The sequence below is a fragment of the Pocillopora verrucosa genome, chromosome 3 (assembly GCF_036669915.1).
Source record: "Pocillopora verrucosa isolate sample1 chromosome 3, ASM3666991v2, whole genome shotgun sequence".
NCBI lineage: Eukaryota > Metazoa > Cnidaria > Anthozoa > Scleractinia > Pocilloporidae > Pocillopora > Pocillopora verrucosa.
Window position 1 is genome coordinate 12137013 of NC_089314.1, and position 26245 is coordinate 12163257.

General features: G+C 37.3%; 1 protein-coding gene and 1 long non-coding RNA gene across 3 annotated transcripts; one reads left to right on the forward strand and one right to left on the reverse strand.

Annotated features, from left to right (window-relative positions):
• Nucleotides 1–3005: 3005 nt before the first annotated feature.
• On the reverse strand, nucleotides 3006–25630 carry LOC131783616 (NACHT, LRR and PYD domains-containing protein 4A-like). 2 transcript variants are annotated; one of them, XM_066163251.1, is made up of 13 exons: nucleotides 25502–25630; nucleotides 24840–24901; nucleotides 23835–23889; nucleotides 22652–22706; nucleotides 19664–19728; nucleotides 17102–17797; nucleotides 15253–15438; nucleotides 14420–14491; nucleotides 13542–13625; nucleotides 10720–10824; nucleotides 10065–10154; nucleotides 7322–9669; nucleotides 3006–5014 (listed from the first exon to the last, which is right to left on the reverse strand). In XM_066163251.1, the coding sequence occupies exons 6-13, from the start codon at nucleotides 17766–17768 to the stop codon at nucleotides 4613–4615; spliced, it is 3954 nt and encodes a 1317-aa protein (XP_066019348.1). In that variant the 5' UTR covers nucleotides 17769–17797; nucleotides 19664–19728; nucleotides 22652–22706; nucleotides 23835–23889; nucleotides 24840–24901; nucleotides 25502–25630; the 3' UTR covers nucleotides 3006–4612. The 2 variants fall into 2 exon arrangements, with proteins under 2 accessions (XP_066019348.1, XP_066019347.1); XM_066163250.1 differs by having other exon boundaries at nucleotides 19664–19731.
• On the forward strand, nucleotides 13879–16229 carry LOC136279457 (uncharacterized). Its single transcript, XR_010716890.1, has 4 exons — nucleotides 13879–14284; nucleotides 15164–15369; nucleotides 15617–15822; nucleotides 16091–16229. It is a non-coding gene; the product is annotated as an uncharacterized lncRNA (long non-coding RNA).
• Nucleotides 25631–26245: the final 615 nt, after the last annotated feature.

The following is a 26245-nucleotide window of genomic DNA, read 5'->3' on the forward strand; positions in this document are numbered from 1 at the left end:
CTAAAGGCATCTGTTGAACGGGTATCGACCGACACTAACAGTCAACACAACAACTGAGTATCAGCCGATGTGTTGAGAAACACTCGGTCCACATGTTGACTGACATCAATGAATGAGTTGCCAGTAGTCGGATCCTTGTGTTTGCGCACAGATTTCTGGGATCGCCACGGGGCAAACATTGGAACTCATTGCCTCTTGACCGACATGTATGTCAGATGATACTCAGTTGACAAGTGGTTCATACTTTACCCACACTTGGCCCCCAAATGTTTTTCTCACCTTGCCTTAATTCATGTACGAGAAATGATACCGAGACATGTATCGTGCTGGGTTGGAAGAATTTTTTTCTGTTACAAAATTTCAGTGGGTTGCTAGAGGTTTTATTGCAAATATCACCAAGGGTAAAGACGTCTTGTTAAAAGTAAATGCAAATTAAGCTTCAAACTAACTACAAAAGGAACAGGAATGTATATAATTACATGAACGATTATATGCCACCATCTGCGTCGGTATAATTAAAATAATGAATTAATATATACAAAATAACATATTTCAAATATACTAACTGTAAGAAATTAATTCCTTTCAGGTTGTAAAAAAACTTACTGTAAAATTTTACGCCGTTAATTAACGGCATAAAATCTCTAAGTATGTAAATAGTACATTCAGACCTAGGGTTAGTGGCTTAAAATCTCACAGTTTATAGACTACGAAAATCACATATTACGCCGTTATCTAATTACCGAAAAGGAACGTGATTAGTTTCAAGATATTACGTTGGAAATTCCCTCATCGAATTAGAAAACGACGTGCTTACAATGACTGATAAGACTTAAATTAGTTCAAGAAATGAGATTTTAATTTTTAATAAACATAAATTAAAGATCGAAGTTCTATGTAAAGCATCGCTCACCTTGATATTCGAGTCAAGATTACATTTACATCTTTTTCGATGCACTGGTTTATCTTGAAAATTCCAAGCAAGTCTTATTACCATTAAAAGTCTGAACAAGCACGGCAATTAGAGCTTTTCCGCGTGTGTGTTCTGGAATGTGCTTATCAAATCATTTCCTTCCAATACTCACTGTGATATTTTCGAGGAATCTGGAAAGAGGCAATGTTTGCGTGACTTGGGTTTTCGAAAGTCACGCAACCACTTGTCGGGGTAAAAAATGACTTCCTGAAAGTTACCGCTTCTTGAAAGTGCACTTGATTACAGACTAAGTTTTTCATACGTAATGATAAATCCGAGGGAAAATGCAAATGTAAAGTTTTGCCAATCCTTACTTAAGTAACTTCTATGGAACTATAAATGTGAGTCGAGTGAAAAAAACTAAATATAGCCATTGCAAAGCTAAGAGTTCAAAAGCAAAAGTATAGAAAACCTTGCCCTAAATATTATTTATTATAAATTCATGATACAACTTTCGTATGGTCAGTCACCTTCGATTTTCAAATTAATAAAAATCTCATTTCCTCTTGATAACATTCCTAAAACCTTTTTGACACATTTCGATGGAGCGCCGCACATTTCCATCCGTTTTCATGTATGGTTTTGGTTGACAAATTGTTTGGCCGATTGTCAAGTTTTAGTTTTCAATTAAAGTGCAGCTCTATCGTTTTCAAATTTGATCTTCCACCAAGTGTTGGGAAAGAAACTATTTCCACTAGGTTTGTCATTCTGTTAACATCTCAGTCCATCGATAGCATGCAGTTAAAATGAGAGGGTTGCCTACCTCCGTAAGGAAATAATAAACAATGTTTTCCTTGTATACGAGCTTTTATTGCTAATGTGGCAATAAGAGCATCTGGTGAAGGATTGTCCTCTACTACCCGATTAAATACCTTATTTCCGCGCTCATTTCAAATTTCGGCTAAAAGGAGAGGCGCTTATTGGAAGGAGGGCGATTAATCGAGGGGGCCAGTTATTAAACTATCAACCTGTATTGATTTCGCATTGGTTGAAGGCCAAAAAGTTGTAAATAAAGTGGTAATAGAAACAGATTTTCCTTGTATGTCTATTAATCAAGAAAGTGAGGAAAGAGAAAATTGAGGAGCTTGAGTTACATGATAGGAGCGCGGGCGCTTATTCAAGGAAACACGGTACTTGGTTGCTTTCCTTCAACAATAACGCAACATCGCAACCAGGAAGTAATAGATATAGACAGTCATTAAGAAAAAACTGATGGACCCTCTCGTCTTAACATTGCTAGGAAATTGTCCGTAAGAGCTGAAATTTCGGAATCTTTCAAGAACGTGGCATACAGTAAATATCAGCCAGTTCCTCAGTTTTATTTTTTTGACAGGCTGTACGGGATGTTTTGTCAATTTGTAATCGGTCTGATACACCGTTCATGTGCCGTTGACCAGATCACAGCATTCTCTTCATTTCAGTACAAGTACACAATTTACTTCCTTCACTGTATGTTTCTTCTCCTTCTCGTTTCATGGAATACATTTCAATCATGATTCTTAAAACAGTTTTCCATTACATCATAATTCAAAAATTAAAAAATGGCGGATTTTGGAGATTACAAAAATATCCTACGGTCCCCCTTCCACTATAGTTTGCAAATTGATGAATTTGACCGAGGCTTTTCTAACAGAAAACCATAAGGAGGTTAGAATTCGAGAAGGAAGGAAGGACAGGAAATTGGAAATCTTGAGATACTATTAGGAGATATATGAGAAATAGAAACCTCGAGGTGAGTTGGGGGGGGGGGGTGGGGGCGAAGTGGGTAACTTTCAATGCCATCCCATAAATCCCGTTATCCTCTTCTACTTGATGGATTGCAGCACGAGACTTCACGTGAGCAGTTGCACAAACAGAGCAGGCCTGAAACAGCCAGTGACTACAGTGTGGATAAAACCAAAGGCGTCCCAAGCTCACGTTTCGAGAAAAAGCAAACAATTAACTCATGAAGGCGTCACACGTTGTGTGACTCGGTATATGGGTAACAGGAATAACAGTGACGGCAAAACAAGCTTAAAACGGTAGAGAACACCGGAAACCACGACGGACACACAAGATGTGAGTAAGTTCTAATGATTTTACTTGTGAAATGTTCATACTTCGAAATATTTATAGTAGCAAATCGACCATGTTTCTTTCCCCATACTTTTCCTTATAACGGTTCCTTCCATAACTTAACACCGTGTCACAGAACGCGTGACGCTTTCATGAATCAATCGTTTGCTTTTTCTCGATACAAGTGAGCTTGGGACGCTTGTGATAAAACATAATGGTCCGATTGGTTCGTCGTGATGACCTTCGCTAACATCACAGGACTCAAAAGTGTTCCCTTTTATCCAATTTGATATAAATTAGTTTACAATTGCAAAACGGAGCACTTAAAAACAGAACTTATCACTGAGAAATCAGCCTTAAAAGGATTAATATATAAAAATCAGGAGATAGAGTCAGTGTCTTACAATGTGCAATGTACAGCCACAATGGAACATGTCACCTAAGGAACAATTCTAGCTTCTCAAATAAGAAAGATATAATATAACCATGACTTAACTGGTACTCACTTGACAATTTTGAGAGTACAACCAATACAATACTGTATTAAATTATTTTATAATTCAGAGTTAGTGATATACTTGTCAAACAGTCTCCCTTCTTCCATCAAACTCAACTGACTTTTGAAAGCTCTGATGACCGAATGTCAACCACAGTGTTATATTTACATTAATCTCAAATGGTATGTTTAGAAAATTAGGCAGGCAGAAGCCCATCCCCAATTAACAAACAGCTAAATTCATTCACAGCATCTTGAATGCTATGAAAATAAGAAAAATATTGATCCTTAATCACGAAATTGATATTCACATTGTTTTTTTTCCTTTTAGTAAAGACTACAACCTGTAGTTATTGTTTTGCGCTTTGCCATATTGAAATACTGGTATCTATGATTTTCTGAAGAATGGCTGCATTGAGGACTTCTTACATTTATATCAAAAGAAATGACAGTCAGCCTAATGAACTAATTAATTGCCAAGGCAGGACATAACCGTTAGCCAACTAAACTAAAAAATGACAAAAAATACCTCAGTCACTAACTCAGTAACATGGAAACCAAATTTTGAAGCCCAAAGCTGTAAATCAAAACTACAACCAACATTTTTGGACATCGAAAAATAACCTAAAATATATCCAAATCCAACAATCTATTTCAAGGATGAGACACTCTGACTCCAGATGAACATCCCACATGTTCTAAGCGATGTTGTGGAAGGGAGTTACCATGTTGGTGAGGGTACCAATTTACCTAAGCTAAATGACTCTAAAAATATATTTCCTTATCTTTTGTCCAACAGTTGATTGTTTGTTCATTTGATCACAACACTGAAGTCTCCTACCATTGGTCAGAAACCAACCAAACCAACCAAACCAAACAATCATCTTGAAATGTGCTTTGTTTAATCAGGTTTCCTAAACTTGTTTTCAAATTTTGTTCAACACAATGACTACAACTTAGGTATTGACTTCTCTAACTGAGCAGATCTGAAGGAATTCTATCAATGGATGGACTGGTCTGGCCTGACAGTTCTGACCAATGGTAAGTTTCCTTAGTTTCAGGCAGTCTACTGAGTCAGTCCTAATCAGTTACGTTTCCAGGCTGGACCCAGGCTCCTCCTTGTCACCTGAGTCGGTAACTGACCCAGGATCCTCTTTGTCACCTGAGTCCGTAACTAACCCAGGGTCCTCCTGGTCACTTGAGTCAGTAACTGACCCAAGATCCTCCTCGTCACCTGAGGAGTTACCTGACCCGGGCTCGTTCTCGTCACCTGAGTCCGTAACTAACCCAGGGTCCTCCTGGTCACTTGAGTCAGTAACTGACCCAGGATCCTCCTCGTCACCTGAGGAGTTACCTGACCCAGGCTCGTCCTCGTCACCTGAGTCAGTAACTGACCCAGGATCTGACTTTTCTTCTGATTCCCACCAATAACCACTCCAGTACTCATCTGCTGGCCATTCTTCTTCAGGTTTGACATTCCCTTCCTTATCCTGTCATAAATCACAAACCAACAATCAACATTATCTTGTCAAACAACATACACCTGTACTCCAACTTGTTTACCCTGGTTACTTTTTATATGAAGAGAAATTATGCCATGAGTATGTTAGACTGAGTCAAATTAAAACAACTTTTATATTAAGGAACGTTCCTTGTAAGCAAACATCACAAGGCTCACCAAAATTTAGATATATTCCTATTACATCCATGGTGGGGCCCATACTGATTATTTTATTAGAGAAATAAGCTGAAGTGTTCAAAAAATATACATAACATCAAAGTGACCACCTCTCCTAGAGTCTTATAGGTACTTGACCTGACAAGCCCATGCAGAGAATACAACTAAAGGTAACCTTTTAAGGAAAAGGCTCAGTAGCTCATGTGAGAACAAGGAACTGCTGATGTCTCCTCGTTAAAGGTTATGAATATTTACTTAGTAGCTCATCCACAGCTACTACTCATTTTCAAACTTAGGAAACTGCAAAAGTGGACATTATTGGTGAGCATTTCAAATGCTGCAATATTTTTGTAGTTCAGCAGCTCATCGGCTTAGCAGTCTGCTTAGCGAGTTAATATAAAAAAATGTAAAGACATATCACTAGTTAGGGCAAGTTTGATTCAGACAGATGTAACCTTCATCATTATTTTTACACAAGCTGATTAACAAGAAATTCTCTGGATAGAGGAGGATAAAAACATGTTTTATCAAAGTAACTGCAAACCATTGACATTAGAGAATCTCTGCCTGCGAAATTTGAACCAGTATCTCTCTTACAGTGGTAGCATTCTTTCTCTACTACTTTTCAAGTGGAAGCCCTTGGTCATTTCTTTCCTAATCGACAATGTTCCTGGTGACTTCTGGTTAGGACCAGAGGGAGAAAAGGAAAATCTGTGTAAAAGGAAGTTTAAGGGAAAAAATTCTGTGGTGCCTTTACAGCATTTTTTCAAAACCTAATTGATATAGTAAACCACTGAGTTAATCAATCAAATAAAATTTATAGATTTATGCTAACCTTCCTTCTACAAAACTCCCAAATACTATTCCAGAAGCTCTTTCTAAGGGAATACTCAGGTATTATAATTTTTTTCTCAGAGCGTCCAGAAACACACCACATTTCCTTTGAAGTTTAGCTTTTCCTCCATCAGAGAGATGCTTGAATCAGCTTTAAAGTATGACATTGTTTAACAACTCCTAAGAGCTGTAAATAAAACAAAGTGAAAAAACTAGGGTCTCAAATCATTTCTTACAGACAGATGCTCAGTTCATGGTAAGTACAAGCAATTGTTTACTCCCTCCATTCTGTTGCCCTTACGGAAATGAAGACCATTTTCCAAAGGAAAAGAATAGCTAAACGAATAAACAAAAGTCGAAAACCAGTCCTAGCAGATTTCTTAAATTTTAAGACAAGTTTAGAAAGTAGCTCCTTGATCTCTTCCAAACACTGACATTAACTTTCTGTCATTAATATCTGAAAACACGCGGCCGTCCTCACATTCAAGCGCACAGAGTGGTAACGCATTTACTTTCGTTTTACTTTATTTTCTCCTTTTTTCTCTGGTCCTAATTATAAAAGGAGTAGATTTATCGAGGTTAATGGGATGAATTAGGAATGAAGTGTATCCTGTTTCTGTGTTTCCACTGTAGACACACAAAATAATATTGTTTAAGACACTCAAAAACAGACTACACCCTTCAGAATTCACCCTTCTTCAAACGTAAACAAAGATACTTAAATGGGCTCTCATCTTCACTGAAAAAAAACGACTTGCTTTGCTTCCAAGTTTAACAGATTAAATGGTAGCGACAAAGAGTGACTGTATAACGTTCTCATGCATGTAAGCCTTTTCAATAATTCGGAATGTAAAACTTTTTAATTGAAATCGTTAAAATCATTAAAAAGCCACAATATTTGCTTCGCTTTGGATTTCCTCTCTTACGAACCGTTTGCGAGTCGGCTTGTTACGACAAAATACAAAAGAATGTTATGAAAGCATGATTAAAACGGAACGAAACTGAGCTGCGAATTATGGACTGGACTTTTTCATTCTTTTTTTTTTGGGACTGGGGATTCTTAAGGAATCCAAAGAAGATGCTCCATTTCAGTTCAACTTTGGCTGTTGCCCGCACACGTGTTTTTCGGAAATGCGCAAGTGTCTCTTCTGGCTTGGAGATAGCTACATCGCAATTGCTCCGCGAACCAAGGGCGTAAAAATTCTTAAAACAACACCACAGGAAATTGAACAGAATCTATAAGAATTATGACTACAATTATGCAAACTACGATCACAAAACTTACGTGGTATTTTGTGTTAAACAGGCGGATGTTACTCTGACGTACAGCGGCACTCAATTCATTCACTTGCTGCTTTGTCATTTTAACACCAGAAAGGTACAGCCTATCCAGGTGAGGAACACGGCTGAGATGTTGAGTAAGAACACTAACTCCTTTACCAAGAGGGTTTTGTGACAAGTTGAGGTGTTTCAGGCTAGGAGACTGGTGCAGAGATCTGGCGATGACTGCGGCAGGTTTGGCTGTTAAATTGATTCTAACAAGTTCTAATGAGTCAAGTCTGTCAGTAAAGTTGATACGAGACACCAGGGTCTCTGTCAACTGAGCATCAATGATTTCAAAGGATTTACCAAAAATATCCATACATTCCAGAGCAGTGAAAAGTGGTAAGCAATCAGCCACCACCTTCATCTCTTGCCTTTCTATATCGAAAATATAAATATACTTCACACAGGAAAGGCTGTTCTGAGTCAAACTCGAAGCTGTTTCGCTGTCGTGTTCGTTCAACGGATCAACAAGACGCGCCACCTGAGTAGACTCTGCTGTTGGCGAAATGAGCTCTCGCAGCATTTCAGTAGGAAAAAAGTCACCAAAATCTTTCCATATATTTTTAACATAAACGACGATTTTTTTTCTCTCTCTCTTCAAAAAGAAATCATGCAAAGGAAGAGGCGGGAACTTCTTCAATAAATCTGCGGCTTTCTTTTCGCCCGAACAGCTCAAAAATACTGCATTTATGTCCTCCGCTACAGTGATCAAGTCTCGACCTCGATAGCTTTTCTCTGAAGAATTTACGTGGAGAGGAAAAAAGAGAAAGTCGGGTATCATGTCAGATTTCAGCAAATGTTCACTTGCAGTAATGTTCACCGTGTTAGACTCAAGATGCAAAACACCTCCGGTGCAAGAGGGAAATACTGAGCAGAGATCCAGCCTCTTCTCGGCCGAACAATAAACGTAGCTATGCGAGATAAGCTCAAGATAAAGTGCTTCATTTCGATCCAGTGCTCCAAGCTCCAGAAAACACTCAACAAAATCACATTCCGACATAGATTCCTTTCTTCCAACAGACCCCATATGATGGAAAACTGCGCACGCGGCTTCTGTTGACAGCTCACAGGCAAATTTCAGAACTTCTTTCATCTTCCAGATCTCTTCAAATGATTCAACTTTGGAAAGGCTAGGCGTACTTTCTCCTTTAATCGACAACACTTCCTCCTTAATGTGCCAGGCTGCAAGGAACTCCTGTACGGATTTATGAATGAAATAGGCCCCTTTCTCAGGATTGAGACTCGTAAGATTGACAATCTGGAAAAGCCCAACTTCACTTAATTTTTGAAAACTTCTTGAAATATTACTGGGGAGTTCGCTGCAGCGTACGTAAAGACGGTCTTGCAGAAGTGCTTCAAAGGCAGCCTTTCCAAGATTACTAAAGTCTTCTTTAGCTTCTGTTGAGGTCACTTTCTGAAATGGCATAGGCTGGTGACTTCCATCTTTGTGATCCAGCATAGTTTGAATGAATTGTGTAAATATATCGGCCCGTGATTTTGGCAGTCCTACGTGATGTTTCTCTTTCCACAAAATACACAACATCAGTAGGAGGAGAGGTATTTCTGCCATGTCAACGAGATCTTTTTCTTTCAGGTAGTGCATAAACTCGTTAGGATCTTGTTCATCTGCCAAAAATTTTCTCGCAAAGGTTTTTATTCGTTCCAAGCTTTTGAATCCTTGAATTTCTAACTGAACGTGACTCGGGCCTCTTAACTTATCACATGCAAGTTGACGCGTGGTGACAATGACGTGGCAATCTCTTAGTTGCTCACCCTTCCAAATTGCAAGGATGGGTGAGTGTTCTTTTGCACAGCTGTACTCATCGTAGCCATCCAAAATAAGAAGCACTTTATCTTGATTGTTAATTATGTAATCATAGAGACTATCAACGGAGATCGGACCATCACTGGCCAGCAATTTAGACGCACGTAAAACATCACGGATGTCTTCTAAATCACACACATCTCTCAACTTAATCAGAAGCACAATGCCAAAGTTCATTAGGATTTCTTTTAAGGCTTTCGACCAGTCATACGAAGCCTTCTTACAAAACGTACTCTTGCCAATTCCTGGCCGACCATAAACAAGCATTCGTGTTGGTTTTCCCTTGAACATGTCGGTGTAGTCTTTAAGTTTCTCATGTGTCATTCCGCTGGGCTTCCTGTGATCTCTGACCCAAGACAAAGGTGTGTAGATCTCATCAATCTGAATGGAAGAGCTGTCATCCCATGGAATGATTTTCACCTTGCTAAAAGTGTTGTAATAAGACTTAAGCTGCTCTTGACACTTCTCAAGATTCAACGGTTCTAAGAAATATTAAAAAAAAGGAATTTAACTTCTATTGAAGGAATAACTATACACACGATGCCAAGTTTCTAACATCACACGAACTTAAGTACAGCTTTCTTGGCATGAAAGGATTAACATAGTTAACCCTTGCCATCGCCGCCTTCCCCCCCCCCCCCCCGAAAAAACCCACCCACACTCTGTTCTTCGTCGCTGGAACTCCTTGCTTCACTAAAAACATAAAGACATTACAGCAAAGTATCAAGATGAAGGGATAGCGAGTAGTACGTATCGCAACTATTCATGCCATTTTGCTGGATCCACGCATTTTTATTTTACAAAGGCAGGGGGGAAGGAAGATGGGGTCGGAAGGTGGGGGTTAACGAGTATGCTTATCGATATGTCTTCATTTTACCTCTTTTCGTTGGAGTTGAGGCGTCACTCGGAGACCACTTTTCATTACGGCGTTTCACCTTTGACCGACGCGAATGTTTAGTAGAAGCACCTGCATTATAACAAATGTAAAAGAAAACTAATCAGACCAGATTTTTTGAGCAACAGATTTATTTTGTAGCAATGGACCTTTTTCCTTTCCTCGTGAAACGTCTCCTTATGAATTTGTTTCAAGAACAATTCGCGCCATTGCATTATGTATCCCTACTGTGCATCATTTTACACGAAAAATCCACGCCCACACACGCGAACAGAAGATATCTTGTTCTTTTTTTTCAGCCAGTAAGAGAACTGTCATCGCCACGAAAACGGATTTGGTGACATATTATTTACATCTCTATTTTGCAATCGAGCGAAAGGCTCTAAAAAACTATTTTTCGTACAATAAGCAACTTGGGTAAAGCCACTCTAAATTTTCGTCGCTGGGAACTCCTTGCTTGACTAAAAACGTAAAGACAGCACAGCAAAGCATCAAGATGAGAGTATATCGGGTAGTACGTAACGCATCTATTCATGCCATTTTGCTGGATCTATGCACTTTTATTTTACAAAAGCAGGGAAAGGGAAGATGGGGTTGGGGGTTAACGGGCACGCCCATAGATATGTCCTCATTTTACCTGCTAAACGAGTTTTTCTTCTCTTCGGAGTTAAGGCGTCACTCGGGGATGACTCTTCATCACGGCGTTCCGCCTTTAACCGACGCAAATGTTTAGTCGAACCACCTGCATGATAACAAATGTTAAAAAATCATTAGACAAGAACATATTATTTGAGCCAACAGATTCATTGTAGCAATGGAGCTTTTTCCATTTCTAATGAAATGTCTGCTAATGAATTTGTTTCAAGGCCAATTTGTGCCATTGCGTTATGCATCCCTACTGTGCATCGTTTTACATGAAAAATCCACGCCCACATACGCGAACAGAAGACATCTTGTTTTTTTTTGTTTTTTTTTCGGCCAGTAAGAAAAACTGTCATCACCACGAAAACGGATTTGGTGACATATCATTTACATCTCTAGTTTGCAATCGAGCGAAAAGCTCTAAAAAACTATTTTTGTACAATAAGCAACTTGGGTAAAGAAAAATATGCACCAGTAAGATCAACCTCCATCGGCGCACCCAAGGGTACACTTGACCCTAGATGAGCGCATTGAGCCAAAGGTTCGTAAGTTTAAAAACAATTAAAGTTATCCGTATTGCAGTGACTCATTTAAACCACCTCGCTCTATATGCAAGTCAAGTCGCCTTGTAAAAAGTCAACGCAAAAAAATATTTTTTGGTCTTACTACTGATGATAAATGCAATCGAAAATGACGGTTTCTGTAGAGAGCCTCGAGGCATTTACTTAACTGAGGCGTTGAGAACAATTTTCAAATAGGAGGGGTGGGGTTTTTTAGCTACGTAAAATTTGAATTTAAGGGCCTATCGGCCAGAGTGTTTTATTATCATGAACTGTGGGATAGGGGGGTTAAAATCTTCCGATGAACCCTTGAATGCCCCTGTCTAAGTATAAATAGGGTCGTAAAGGGGTGTTGGCATGGCTTTTACGGCTAACGGTTAATATCTTTTCATTGTTGTCACCATAAATTTTTTTTACGGTTAACTCTTTTACGACTAGCGGTTACGATTTGTCAATTTTTACGCCGAATGGCTAATTTTTTGGCCGTTTTACGGCTAACGGTTAACTTTACAAAGACCTTCTATTAAACACTGTTACTGCCAATTTGTGATTAGGAAAAATGAAAACCGTGATCAAAAGTATCTAACAAAATCACTGAGAATAGGAACTGATCGATTATCAAATACGATTGAGAAAAAGATCAAAACGGTATCTTTTTTTCCGTTAAGTGATTAAATATGTACGAGACGTGAACTATGATGATTCTCATTTCACAAAATTTCAATATTATCAACTATAATCTTGCAGAAGATTGTGAGAGTTAAACTGCTCAGTCTTCATGCGACTGCCGAAAATTCAATACGGAAATCTAATACTAAGGGAGAATTAATGAGAGGGAGATATGGAGAGCGAATCAGCATTTACTCAGAAGATTCAAGTGTTCCAACTCAAGAGAATGAATTTCGGTTTAGTACGTCTCACTTTTATAACCAAGGATGGAATTGAACATGAAAAAATAACTTATTATTTTGTAACAGGGAACGTCAGGCTTCTGTGTCCATCCCTCCAGAAAGATGGATTTTCATAACAAGATTCATACCAGTAGAGCCAAAGTTTCTTTCTTTAATCGGTAAGCTATCTGTGCGCGATAATCAGCTTTTCATGAACTGATATGGAAAACCAATCGGCAGTTTACTCCGCAGTGAATCTATTTCGGTTTTGCGCGCTCACCTCTATAACTTCAGACGGATCTGAGCATGCAAAAATGAAATATATCTCAGGCTTCACGGTTCATCCCTTTGAAACTGTTTTATTTTCATCACAAGATAAATTACCCTCTCACTGAAGCTTCTTTTTATCAATGGTAAGCTATCTGTGCGGGATAAACGACTAATTGTCTTCGTGCACTTTTCATTTTCTAGCGGGTGTGATTTGCACGATCAAAGACATAACTATTAACAGTTATAAAACAATTGAGATAGTTCGATCGCACTCGTAGGTCAACTAGTCAATTTAGATCAGAGTCTGTAGACACAGCTAGTTGTGACGCACACTTTTAATGTTTGCCAGCGAAATTTGAAAACATTTCAAACTCAAAGTTTTTCCAATACTTGAAAGTAATTTCAAGTATAAATAACAAATATTGGGATTGGAGGAAAATTTACCAATTTTATCTGGGGTTTGGCTACCTCCCATTCTGCTGCCTTATCGCTGGGCCGCATGCTTGGCACTGCAGCTTTTAATACACCCAGCTCGCGCAACCGTGCACGGCCCTTACGAACGGCTGCCCTTGCGTCCTTTTGATATTGAGATATGCACATATTGATTTGATGCTTCGCTGGCCGCATTTTGAGACGGGAAACCTTAGTTTTCCGAAACAATGCAGAACAAAACAAGCTGACTGCGTTGAATAACAATAGCAAAAACTCTCTTAAGACACACGCTTTAGCAGCCCTTTTTTTTTGGCGCAGAACGCGAAAAACGTGCGAAAGTTTTGCGTGTGCGTTGGCCATCTACCTCTGAGCTACTGTAAGTTATTGAATAACGGCTGAGAGCACTTCACAGCATTCTTTGATAAAAATCAAAAACGACAGAAAAAAAAGTTGATATCTCAGATAGGGAATAATTTCTCTTGAAATTAATTACTGAAAAAAATACGAAAACATTTAATGGCATTGAGCTATATGTATGGCTAAAATAAGTAAAAACCAGACATTTTCGACACTTGGTCATCATCACCCTGATGATGACCTACTGTCGACAACATATAGGTTTTACTTTTAAAATATTTTAGCCTTTAACAGTATCTTTTATTCACCTTTCATTCTTAGAAGTTCCATAGGTAGCTCTCCTAGTTCTCCTTCAGGATCAGACGTGGGAGACACAAGGAGATGAACCGTGTCTAAAAACAAAGATATACAGAGAGAGATTAGTATTCGATAACTTTTCTTTATTTAAATAATTAGAAACAAGTATACCAGCTTGTATTTAAAGATAGGTACATGAGCTCTATAGAGTGCCTTTTTTAAACCAAGAAGCTTAAAAACCGAAAAAAAAAATAGAGAACAGCTAAAAAAATTTAAAACTTACTACAAGTAAGTCTTTATTTATATGTTCATTTTCACATGGAAACTCAGCACTTCCTTAAACTAGAGAAGAGAATGAGGTAAAAACACCTTTGAAATAATTTGCATTGACCAGTATTATTTTCATAATTGCTGACAGAAGCATTCTTGGTATTAATAACATTAATTTCTATTTCAAAAGATGACTAAAATCACATTCAGGTTCTTTTTTCATTTCTCCTTTCTTTTCCTAACAGCTTCAGTCCTACAGCTTTTTTGGCCCATTTATGCACCTATGAATTCTTCCACTTCTTCAATATCAATACATCAAAAAAACAAGTCAGTGATTTGCCATGTTGTTTTCCTTTTCATTGGAGCATGTGAGGGGGAACTGAAACCAATCTGGAGCCCATGCTAGGCTTCGATGAGTCAACAAAAACAACTGAAAGTGGTAAACCCCACACCTTTTCATTCATTTCAACATGGTTTGATACTGGTAAGAATCAACTAAATGGACTTAAATGTGGTTTTTTATTTCCCAATAACAAAAACAAAAACTCAACCAACATGAAGAACTATGTTTCAATTAAATTAACTTGAAAAATAAGTTCAAAATGAGCATCCTGTTCACCTGTCCTTCCCCTTGATTCTTCTAGTTCTCTTCCATGACCAGTGGTGGGTACTACAGTGAGGGGTGAAGTACCTTAAAGTGAAAAATGCAAAGAGAGATTAGCATTCACAGCCTCTCTTCAAATGTTTTGTTCCCATAAGTGGAGCTGTGTACAATTATATTAATTTATTGATACCACATTATTGCACTGAGATAATTCTTTGAAGATTTATCACATTAATGTTATAACTGTTCACAACACAATTTCTTTTGCATCTTTATCTCATTCCATAGTAGAATCAAAATTCTGATAGATCTAAATAAGTACAGTTTCAAACATGGAAATATCTCAACAGATTTAGCTAGGGTTAGGATCATTTTTCTCTTGTATAACAAAGCCTATTGTTAACAATGTTGAGCCACTTTTCTTGATACGAGTTACAAGATCTCTTGGAAGACGCAACCAAAGCTGTTACAAAAATGTACATGCACCTCCATAATGAGGCCAGTCTCCAAACACAAAAGAGTTACTCAACATGTTTGCATAATTTCTTATTAACCACCTCTAATCTTGAATTTTAAAATGTTATTTATGACTTCAAAATTAGAATTAAAGCCACCAATGAAAGTGAATTTGTTCATATCTCAGACTTTTTAAAAGTTCTCTTTCAAGGCAATGCGATTGAAAAACATTAAGAATGTGTATGTTTTTCAGTTTTTTTGATACATATTTAATTCCACTGTTGGTCTCCATGTTCTCATCAGCAGATAACGATATTCTATACCAAGGAAAACAAGCAAGCCACAAGATCTCTTGGAAGACAACCAAAGTTGTTACAAAAATGTACACGTACCTCTGTAATGAGGCCAATCTTCAAACACTAAAGAGTTACTCAACATGTTGGATACAACAGAAGCTGCCATAACACAAGCAAAAATCTTCCATGAATTGTTTTTAGTTGCACTGCCAGGTACAAAACCACAAACACCTTTAACTACAAGCCACTCCATCTTCATGTCATGAGCTGCTGCAAAAAGACCTGAGGTAGAAAAATGAAAACAAAAAGTGATAACACTTGGAATGGATTTAAACAGTGATATTATGGGGAGATAGTTACGATTAATTGGAGCAAAAGAGGCTTTGTTTTTCTGCAGATCATTCTTTTTGTTTGTTCTTTGTTATTGGAATATTTTAAGAGATGTTGTGTTTTTCTGCAGGTATATAAATTAGCACCACTCTTTCTAGAGAGTATAATGAGTTAAGGACAGGGTACCTTTTTAGTCAGAAGCAGTATAGCAAAGAATAAGGATTTGGAATTCAGGAAAGAGTTTTACTGAACACAAAGTATGGAGTACCTCATCTCCAACAAGAACCTGGCTTAATACTCACTGTGTAGCAATCAGAAGCTTTGAATGGTTGAGAGGTGAGGCATGAAAATATGACAAGTTGGAGGGTACATTGCAATAAAGATTACCATTATGCACCTGTAATGACCACTCCCCCCTACAAAAAGTTGATAAGTACCTCCCCTCCTCCGGGCTTAATAGTTTAGCAACCAGATCCTCCTGTAGTTCAGAGGTAAAGCTTAAGAACATCAAAGTCAAGGGTATACTGTAAAAATCATTATCATTGTACGCTTATGGTGACCACTCCCCATACAAAAAAATTGCTAACTTTCTTTCCTCCTTCAGAAACTTAGCCTTACAAAGTATAGCGACCAGAAGCTCCTCTCTAACCCTGTACCTCAGAGGTAAAGCTTGAGAACATCAATTTGGGGGTACAGTGTAATAAACATTATGTTTGAAAACCTCTAGGACCACTCATAATTTATTTCTTGCTCACAGTACGCCATTGTATATGACTGGGAACAATCATATTTCTAGTAATTACTCGGTTACTGGGTCACTTGGACAAGATCAGAAAGTTATATTATGAAGATATGAACAATGATTCCATCTTAATTCACTATTGCCAATCAGTGCTTAGGCCCAAAGCAGACACATGAAAAAGAGGAAAAGGAGTTTAAATTCAGTTACATGTAATTGACCATTTTGTGTAATTGGGTTTGGTCAGCTTTGTATTAGCGATCCTGGTAACATTATATTCCACTGTTATGGATAGTGACTGTTAAAATAAGTTTCTAGAAATTTCTAGAATGCCTGGTCATGCTGAAATACATATACCATTGAACTATCTGGAACATTTTATTAGATCACGTTGTTATGATGTATTACTACAAAAACAGTTGTGTTGTAATTAAGCTTCCAAAATGTTCTGGAATACTTTCTAAATGAAAATAAGTACTCAGTCATGTAGTAGTTGTTGTTGCTGTTGTCAGGAGTGATCAGATGTCTAGAAAGCTATGTATAGAAAAGAGCTTCTGTGGAAGATTGTTCATTTCAAGGAAGTTTGGAAACACATGTGAGATTGTGTCAGTGATGAGCTAACTCAGTCTGTAATGGGCATAAGTAAGTTTATCAAGGATCACTACTGTGCTGTCTTTCAGAGTCACTCCTTATCAATGTTTCATGCTGTTTAATAAAGTCGTTGAGTTTATGGGAGCATTGTGTTCTTTCTGTCCTTTAAATTATACCATAACACACTGAACACAATGAATACATGTAATCCTTGTTATGGCAAAACCATTTCCTGCACAATGATCACAGATGCCAAGCAAGAGTAACCCTGAGAGTAATTCTCACCTTTTCCTTCCATTTCAACTGCAATTGCCCCAGGGTGTGATTGACATTGCTGTTCAGCACCAATCAAATCAGAGCAACTCAAAATCTCTCCATCCCAATGTACTTTGACCTTTTGTGCTTCTGAATTTTGTAATGGTGCCTTCCATCCATCAGCTGCATTTTTGATAAGGTTACCAACATCCCTACTCACTGGAGTTTTGTGATGATATATTATAAGCCGTGAGGATATCACCACATCTCCTAGCTGGGCTTTGTCAGGATTCAAACTGTAGCAGAAACCAACCAAAAAGGTAGCCTTAGGTCTCAGGAGTGTGATGGCATTCTTAGCAGCAGTTTGAGAACCTCCAGGATCCAACGATTCTTTAGGACATTTCACTAAAGCAACTTTCAGGGACTCCTCTTCATTGTCACCCATCTTTCCAAAGTAAAAATATCCAATGGATTTCTCATAGCTTTTAAAGGAATCTCGCAAGTAATGATAACAAGCCAAGAACTCGCAATCCTCCACAGTCAAAAGCAGAATGTCACCTGCAGAATCATCTGTGTCCCAACGTTTCACTTTCTTTGGCAAATCTCCAAGCTCCTTCAGTGTAATACTCAGAGGTGGAGGGTCATCATTGCAAACCACTGACCTGCTGCACTTGTCATTACTAGGTCCTGCCATCATAACAAACTGGATCTGTGTTCAAAGTTTCCCTGAAAGTGAACAAACGAAATCAGAAACCAATTAAAAAAGATATCAACATAAATTATTTGTAAACACATTTTCCTATAAGCATGTCACATATCTGAAAGGTGATCAAAGTGTGGCAATGGGAAATGCTGATATACAGTAAGACTACCAAGCCTAAACCACACCCAGTACCTGGCATTGAATGTAAGAACTGGCTAAAGATGCTTGGTATTATGTGTATAATGTACCACCCAAGCTGACTTCAAGATATGGACCTTGAGTGAAGACAAAGATCCACCTCCGTTTAACAAAATCACCTCAATGAAAAACCATCCATCTCGAGATCTCTTGCAGCCAAAATGAAAAAGAATACAAAGGACAACGGGGAATGAATTCCAACTCCCCCAGGTAAGAAATTAAATGTATAAAAACTTGTTTATGAACAGATGTCTTTTAAAACTTGTATGATCATATTCCATTACGTTTGATTATTCCTTTTTATGTCTTTTCATATCATGTTGAAAATAGCAAATTTTCTCTATTATTCATGATTTTTGACTGTAAAGACTCACTTCTGCTGAGTCTGATTTTTTCAATAAAAACTTCACAATCATCATCAAGTAATGCTCCATATTTCTATCTCTACCAATACAAAGTTTTCATTATTATTAAACTGTAAACCACAGTTTGAGATTTAAAAGATGAAGTATTTTAACCATTAAAACATTACTTTTTCCTTACATGTGTAAAAATTTTTAAATGTGGATGTCACCAGCATCATTAATATTGATGTCCTGCTAACAGCACATGCAAAACCATAATGTGAGGTTTATAACCAGTTACTGCATGGTATAGTGTTGATGAAACCAGAGAAAATCAGTTCTTGAATTAAGAATGTCTTTTCGAGTAACTTCTAATTTTTCAATTACCAGTATATCACCATATGACAGAAAAATGGGGATTCAGGCCTTGCATTTTACAGCTAAGCATTCAGGTTACAAAATATGATTCAAAGTTATGGCTGCCCCAATCAAATTTTCAGAACATTTGAAGACAATTTCCAACTGTTTAGTCATACTCTTTGTATTCTCAAAACAAATTAGGTCATTGGTCTCCAGAGACATTTTAGTTGCCAGCCACAAAAAACACTATATGTAAATATTAAGGGTAAAATTTAATTCAGATTTAGAGAAGTAATTACTGCTTTGTCTGATCTAAGCACAGAGTGTAGTGGCTGCTTCAGAAATGTGTAACTTGCAAAAAATGTCAGCCACTCAAGTGCTTCTAATGAACCGTGAATTATTAATTTGAATGAACATTATTTGATTAACAAATTTACTACCCCCTTAGTCCTACTTTGTTTTGTTTGATTTTTGTTTTAAACTTCAAAGCTATTTTGGTTGATAGATTTTGAACTGTCAAAATGTACTTAGATTTTGAACAGTAAAGTTAGATAGTTAGGAAGCCCTTCTTTGAAGGATAACCTCAGGGGTCTCCCTTTTAGAATACTGTATATTTGTGTTTGAATCAGGAGTTATTATCATTATTATTTCATAATTATTATAATTACTGTTATAATTAATTCCACTAATTTAACATTCTTAATAATGTTAGAAGTATATCATTTTGTAACTCCTTTAAGATTCATAAGATCAAGATTCCTGTAAGTTAGCTCAAGAAGGAGGAAAAATTCATACTTTATGGCTCAAATTTTGCTTATTGCAGGAGGAAATGTATAGAGAACAGTATGGAGAATACAGAGACTAATATCAGGGTGTAAAGGGTTTATATTGGAGCAATTAACCCACTCAAAACAATCACAAAATAACTAAGGTTGGGAAGTTACAATGTTATTTCCCTCAGTTCACATCTTAAGACATAAAACTCACCCATGCTGCAAGAAGTTATTCCTGTATTCAGAAACCCAGATCCTGCTGCCTTTTTGGAAAGTTGGCTGCTGGAAATAAAAATTATATATGATCACATCATTTGGCACAGGAAGATAATAATCCTTAACATTTAACATTATAAACCAGCTTGCCAGAATTTGTGTATCGATCATCTTCCCTCAAATTTCAAGGTTCATAATATTAATAACATAACCACCATAAACTATATATCAATGTAAAGGTAATGAAATACACTATTTGGCAAAATTATTTTGTTTATGCTTGATCTTATCGTAAACCGAATGAGGCAGAACAATTACAAATGGAAAATGTTTCTTTAAGTGAATTAATTGCATATCAAATCTGGCAACACAAGTAAACCCTTTGGACAGTTTTAATCCTGACAGGTTGGTCTTCAAAGCTGTGTGGGGATTCTTTGATATTCTTGCTAGATGCTTTGCAGTTTGTCTGTCAACTTAAAGTTTGCTTATCAAAAATTTACGTCACTGGCCATTGTGGAGATCCATTTTTCCAGTTTTTTTTTTAGTTTGGTATCTTGGGTCTTTGGACCAAATTTTAAGGCAATCTGTAAAGTTTACATACCCTTAGGCTGCTAATTTATTCAAAGAGGGCACATTTGCGTAAAAACAAAGGAGGTTCTTTTTTGCCTCCAAAGTTTTCCCAACAATTTACGACTTTGGGTGATTACATTTCAAGTTATGTTAACACTCTAAAAAGCTTGAAATGCCAATGCCAATACAAAAACAGATACCTCCTGCATCGTCTCAGGAGACTCATCATTGAAGATATGGCTAAAACCATAAGCCTTATCCAATTCAGTGAGAATCTTTCACAAGTTGATTATTTCACCTCACTCTCAGTCCACTTAATTTACACATGAGTTTTGTTCATTAGCTTGGGTTGGTGCTAGTTTTATTGTCGTGATCAAGCAAAAGAGTTTATAATTAAGGTTATAGGTGAAGCAAATCATTTTGTATTTTTGATCCATGCGCTGTGAGTTTAATCCAATAATGGTAATTGACCATTCAGCACAGAAAAACATGCCTCATTTAATCCCTAAGATGTCATATCAAGGTTATTCCTCAGTTTTGCACTGCACATCCTGTAAAGCGCATAAAAATCGCCTAATCGGGGGAATGAGCATGGCGCATTCTGAGAACATGGTATTGTTTTTCAATCTATGGACCAGGTGAAGAGGTAAAATGGTCTTTAGCTCTTAAATAAGCATGGTGACCTATATTTTTTTGCATAATTTTATTGTACAATTTATCCCCTTTAAATTGGGAAGATTAAAAAAAATTTTTGACCAGAAAAAAAATAAAACTAAAAGCGTGCACAAAGCCTGATACTTGAGAGTTCAAATTACGACCTTGAAAGGAATGGCTTGAGAAACGTCTTGAGTCGATATGTCGTTTTAATTTGAGTGATTTTCCCAAAAATTATATGTTAAATTCTTCCATGTGCTCAAGACTTTCTACCAATCCATTTTTCTTCAACTGTTGCTTTAAAAACCCTTGCTGGAGGCGAAGTCGAAAGGAGTCTTAATATTCAAACAAGTGTCACCCCTCGTATGTAATCTGCATCAAGGTTCTTAAAAATGTCTCTGGACATGCAGTGGTTTATTGAAGTTAATCTCTATCTAAGAGCAAGCTGCCAGCATCTTTCAACTTGTGTGTTGTGTGGAGAGATCAAAGTGCTTTCTTTAAACTAAAAATTATGTTGTTTACCCTTACAATATTATAGTTTTACTGTAAAACAAGAGAATTATACTGATTCTCTTGATGTGAAAGTATGTGTTGACCTTTTAGGTGGGACAGAGGTATGAAATAACTGGCAAGCCTATGCCCACTTCACCCCACCTCCGAATGATGCCAGAACACATCCTTTCAAACTACTTCTTGAGACAGAAATTTTTCACGCAGATATCTCATTTCTGTATTTGTAAAATCCCATCAGCTTGAGTGCCAAGTTTCCAGTGTTTACCCTTATCTGATTAACAGCACCAATTAACGTTTACATCAGTGACTTTAGTTGACCACATCTGGTCACATCTAACATATATCAGGCAGAAAACACATCAGTGTAATAGCTATCTGATTCTTAAATGCGCCTGCTTTCCACAAGTGAATGTTGAACATTTAAAATATTTTTTCCTTCTAAACGAAAAGGCCTTCTGCACCTAAATTAAAATGGAGGGGAGTTTTGTGCATTCCACAGCTTTAAACATGTAGATCAAATTAGCAACAGCACTGAAACCCGAGCAGGAAAACTGTTTTTAGCAATAATGATCTTGGACAGAGCATAAGCCAACTCAGCCTCCGATTTCCTCAGATAAGAATCAGAGATTTGCATTTCGATTCGTGAACATGGCTCGCAAAATATCAAAGAGCGGGGCCATCCTGCGACATATCAATTTTGCATTTTGATTCGCAAACATAACTTGAAAAATATCGAAGAGCGGGGCCATTCTGCGACTTATTAATGGAGGTCCAAATGAACATCGGGAGATTTAATGTACATAAAAAACTTCATTTCTGATGATATTATCAATGATAATGGTCAGTCTTGATCCAACTTTGTCTCTTATCTATCTTGTTTATATATTCTTACTCTATTGTCTTTGTTCAGGAGATGATTCATAATTAAAAGCGAAACATGTTCAAGTTTAATTACCCAGCAAATTGACCTTGCTATGTTAACAAATTTGCATGCCGCAATGAAATATTTTGATTTAAACACATCTTTCTGGGGATAAAATATAATTTGCTGCAGCTTGTGGTGGATAACGAAAGCATTTCCTCTCAACTGAGCACAAAGACAGAAGTAGTTTTTCTTTGTTGAAATAACAAGCATGACTTGAATCGTGCTTTGATGGAGCGGAAGTTCGGCGATATTTTCTGGAATTCAACTACGCTCAACTCATATGTGTACCAAGAAGATCAACAAAATCTCAGGACGTCAACTCACCGTTTGCCCGAGATCCTGATCCCTCTTGTAAATGTTCAGCAAGATATCGTTTACGCTGAAAATTGTAAAGCACCGTGGGTCTCAGCTACGATCAAATAGTTTTTAACATTCCAAAACCCACCCACCATTTATTCATACACGTATTATGGCAAGCCAAGCATTACAAAAGTGAGTTGTATTCACAATTACCCATCGAGTTTCAGTGATCGATATGTGAGATTGGGCCATTACTGCATCAAGGTTCTTCAAAATGTCCCTACGTATATGCAGTGGTCTATTGATGTTAGTGTGAAAGTAATCTTGATTAACAGCTTCAATTAACGTTTACAACAGTGACTTTATTTGACCACATCTGGTCACATCTAGCATTCATCAGGCAGAGAACATATCAGTGTAATAGCTATCTGATTCTTATATGAATGAATGTTGTAAATTTTACGGGATTATTTTTTTCCCATTGCACAAAAAGACCTTCTGCACCTATATATAAAAAGGCAGAGAGTTTTGTGCATTCCACAGCTTTAAACTAGAAGATCAAATTAGCTACAGCATTGAAACTCGATCAAGGAAACTGCTTTTGGCAACAATGGTCTAATACAGCGTACATGCCAACTCAACCTCCGATTTCCTCAGATAAGAATCAGAGATTTGCACTTCGATTCGTGAACATGGCTCGCAAAATATCAAAGAACAGGGCCATTCTGCAACTTATCAATGAAGGTTCAAATGAACATCGAGAGATATAAGCGGACAGAACTCAATTTCTGAAGATATGATCAATGGTAATGGTCAGAGTCTTGATTCTACTTTGTCTCTAATCGATCTTGTATATATTTCCATTTTATTGTCTTCGTTAAGGAGGCAATTCAAAGCAAAACATGATCAAGTATAATTACGAAGTAAACTTAACTTGCTCAGATGTGTATGCTGCAATGAAATATTGTAATTTTAACACAACCTTGTGGGGGTGAAATATAATTTGCTGCAGCTTGTGGTGGATATCGAAAACATTTCACCCCGATTAAGCAAAAATACAGAAGTAATTTTTCCTTGGTAACATAACAAGCTTGACTTCAATTGTGCTTTAATGAAGCGGGAGTTTGGTGATATTTTCTGAAATTCAACTACGCTCTACTCATATGTGTACCAAGAAGACCAACAAAACCTCACGATGTCAACTTACTGTTTGCCCGAGATCCTGATCCGTCTTGTGAATGTTCATTAAGATTTCTTCCAAGCTGAAAATTGTAAGCACCGTGGGTCTTAACTACAATCACAAAGTTATTAACATTCCCAAACCCACCCACCGTTTATTCATACATGTATTATGGCAAGCCAAGCATTATAAGAGTAGGTTGAATTTAAAGTTACATATCGAGTTTCAGTGATCAAAACTTGAGAGATCCAAGTCTTGTCAAAGCCTGAATTCTTAAAAGCTTCTTTTCTCAACTTTTTTAACTGCAGCTGGTCCGCACCTAAATTAAAATGAAAGGGAGATTTGCGCATTTGACAGCTCTAAACTAGCAGATTAAATAAGCTACCGCACTGAAACTCGATTAGAGAAACTGTTTTTAACAATAACGATCTAAGACAGCCAATAAGCCAACTCAACCTCCGATTTCCTCAGATAAGAATCAGAGATTTGCATTTCGATTCGTAAAAATGACTTAAAAAATATCAAAGAACGGGTCCATTCTGCAACTTCTTAATCAAGGTCCATTGATAAACATCAAGAGATTTAATGGACAGAACTTAATTTCTGAAGATATTACCGATGGTTAGGGTCAGAGTCTTGATCCAACTTTGTCTCTAATCTATCTTGTTTGTATATTTTCATTCTATCGTCTTTATTATAAGGAGGTGATTCAAATCCAAACATGTTCAGATTAATTACCAAGCAAACTTAACTTTCTCTGTTATCAAATTTGTATGCTGCAATGAAATATTTTGATCTTAATACAAACTTGTGGGGATAAAATTTAATTTTTTTCAGCTTGTGGTCGATAATGAAAACATTTCCTCTCAACCGAGCGCAAAGACAGAAGTAATTTTTCCTTGTCAGAATAACAAGCATGACTTGAATCGTGCTTTGATGAAGCGGAAGTTTCGTGATATTTTCTGGAATTCAACCACACTCAACTCATATGTATGTCAAGAGGACCAACAAAATCTCAGAATGTCAACTTACCGTTTGCCCAAGATCCTGGTCTGTCTTGTAAATGTTCAGCAAGATATCTTTAAAGCTGAAAACTTTAAGGGCACCGTGGGTCTTAGCTACGATCAAATAGTTATTAACATTCCAAAACCCACCAACCATTTATTCATACATGTATTATGGCAAGCCAATTATTTCACAGGGTAATTTAGTGTTATCAACTGAGTTGAGAACGCGTAGAGTGGCCACCGTAAAGAGTTTAAAGGCTGAAATTCCGAGCGTTAGCCCTTCGTAAGAGCGATTCAGGGCTAACGCTCGAAGCGTCAGCCTTTACTCTTTACGATGGCCAATTTACGTTATTAACTCAGTTGATAAGACTCAATTACCCTGATATACACTCCCACCGACGCAGCACCACAGTTTCTTTAGAATCTTACCCCTTTAGTCAATTATTACACAAGTGGGTTGAATCGAAAGTTACCCTACAAGAATTGTGATCGATAAGAGAGATTGGGACATCACTGCATCAAGTTTCTTCAAAATGTCTCTTGAAGTTAGTGTGAATGTAATCTTGATTAACAGCACTAATTAACGTTCACAACAGAGACTTTATTTGACCACATCTAGGATTCATCAGGCAGAAAATGTATCAGTGGAAGATTGAAGACCAACAAAACCTTGGGATGTCAACCTACCGTTTGCCCGAGATCCTGATCCGTCTTAAGTGTTCAGCAAGATGTCTTCCAAGCTGGAAACCAAAGCATTGTCCGGTTGAGCTACGATCGAGAAGTTTGTCAACACTTCAAAACCCAGCCACCGTTTATAACTTCAATTCACGTGTTATTTTTAAACATCTAAAGGAATGTTTGCATAACGCTGATAATAAACGCCTGGGGGAAAATGCGTGAGTCACGAGATCATGCTTTTTTTTTTTGAAGCCTTTATTCTCACAAACAACTTAGAACAGAAACCAAGAGATCTAAGACCTATCGAAGCCGGAATTCTTAAACGCTTCTTTTCTAAACTTTTTTTTAACTGCATGCAGCAGACTTGCAAGGATCATTTCTTTACCAATATTTTGTCTGCGGGTCAACATTTAATTTGTTCCATTTGATTCTGACCAGATTCTTTAACAGAAACGAAAAACTTAATAACATTTGTGAGAGAAAAAGTTAAGGTTTGCTACGGCTTAACTACTAGACTTTTCAACAATGCTGAAGTCGATTTAAAAACCTTAATTCGGGCATCGGAGTAACTACTTGCCGCTGGAGTTTCCAAGAGAATTTTTGAGGTTTATTTGTTTCTTTGAGGGCACGGTGACAAATCCTGCAATATATTTGGTTCTTTGTGCGGCCCGGAATTATTCCTATCTCTGCTCAAGGGCACGGTAATCACGTTTTCGTGGGTCGCCGAGTACATCCCTAGCTTCATTGGCATTT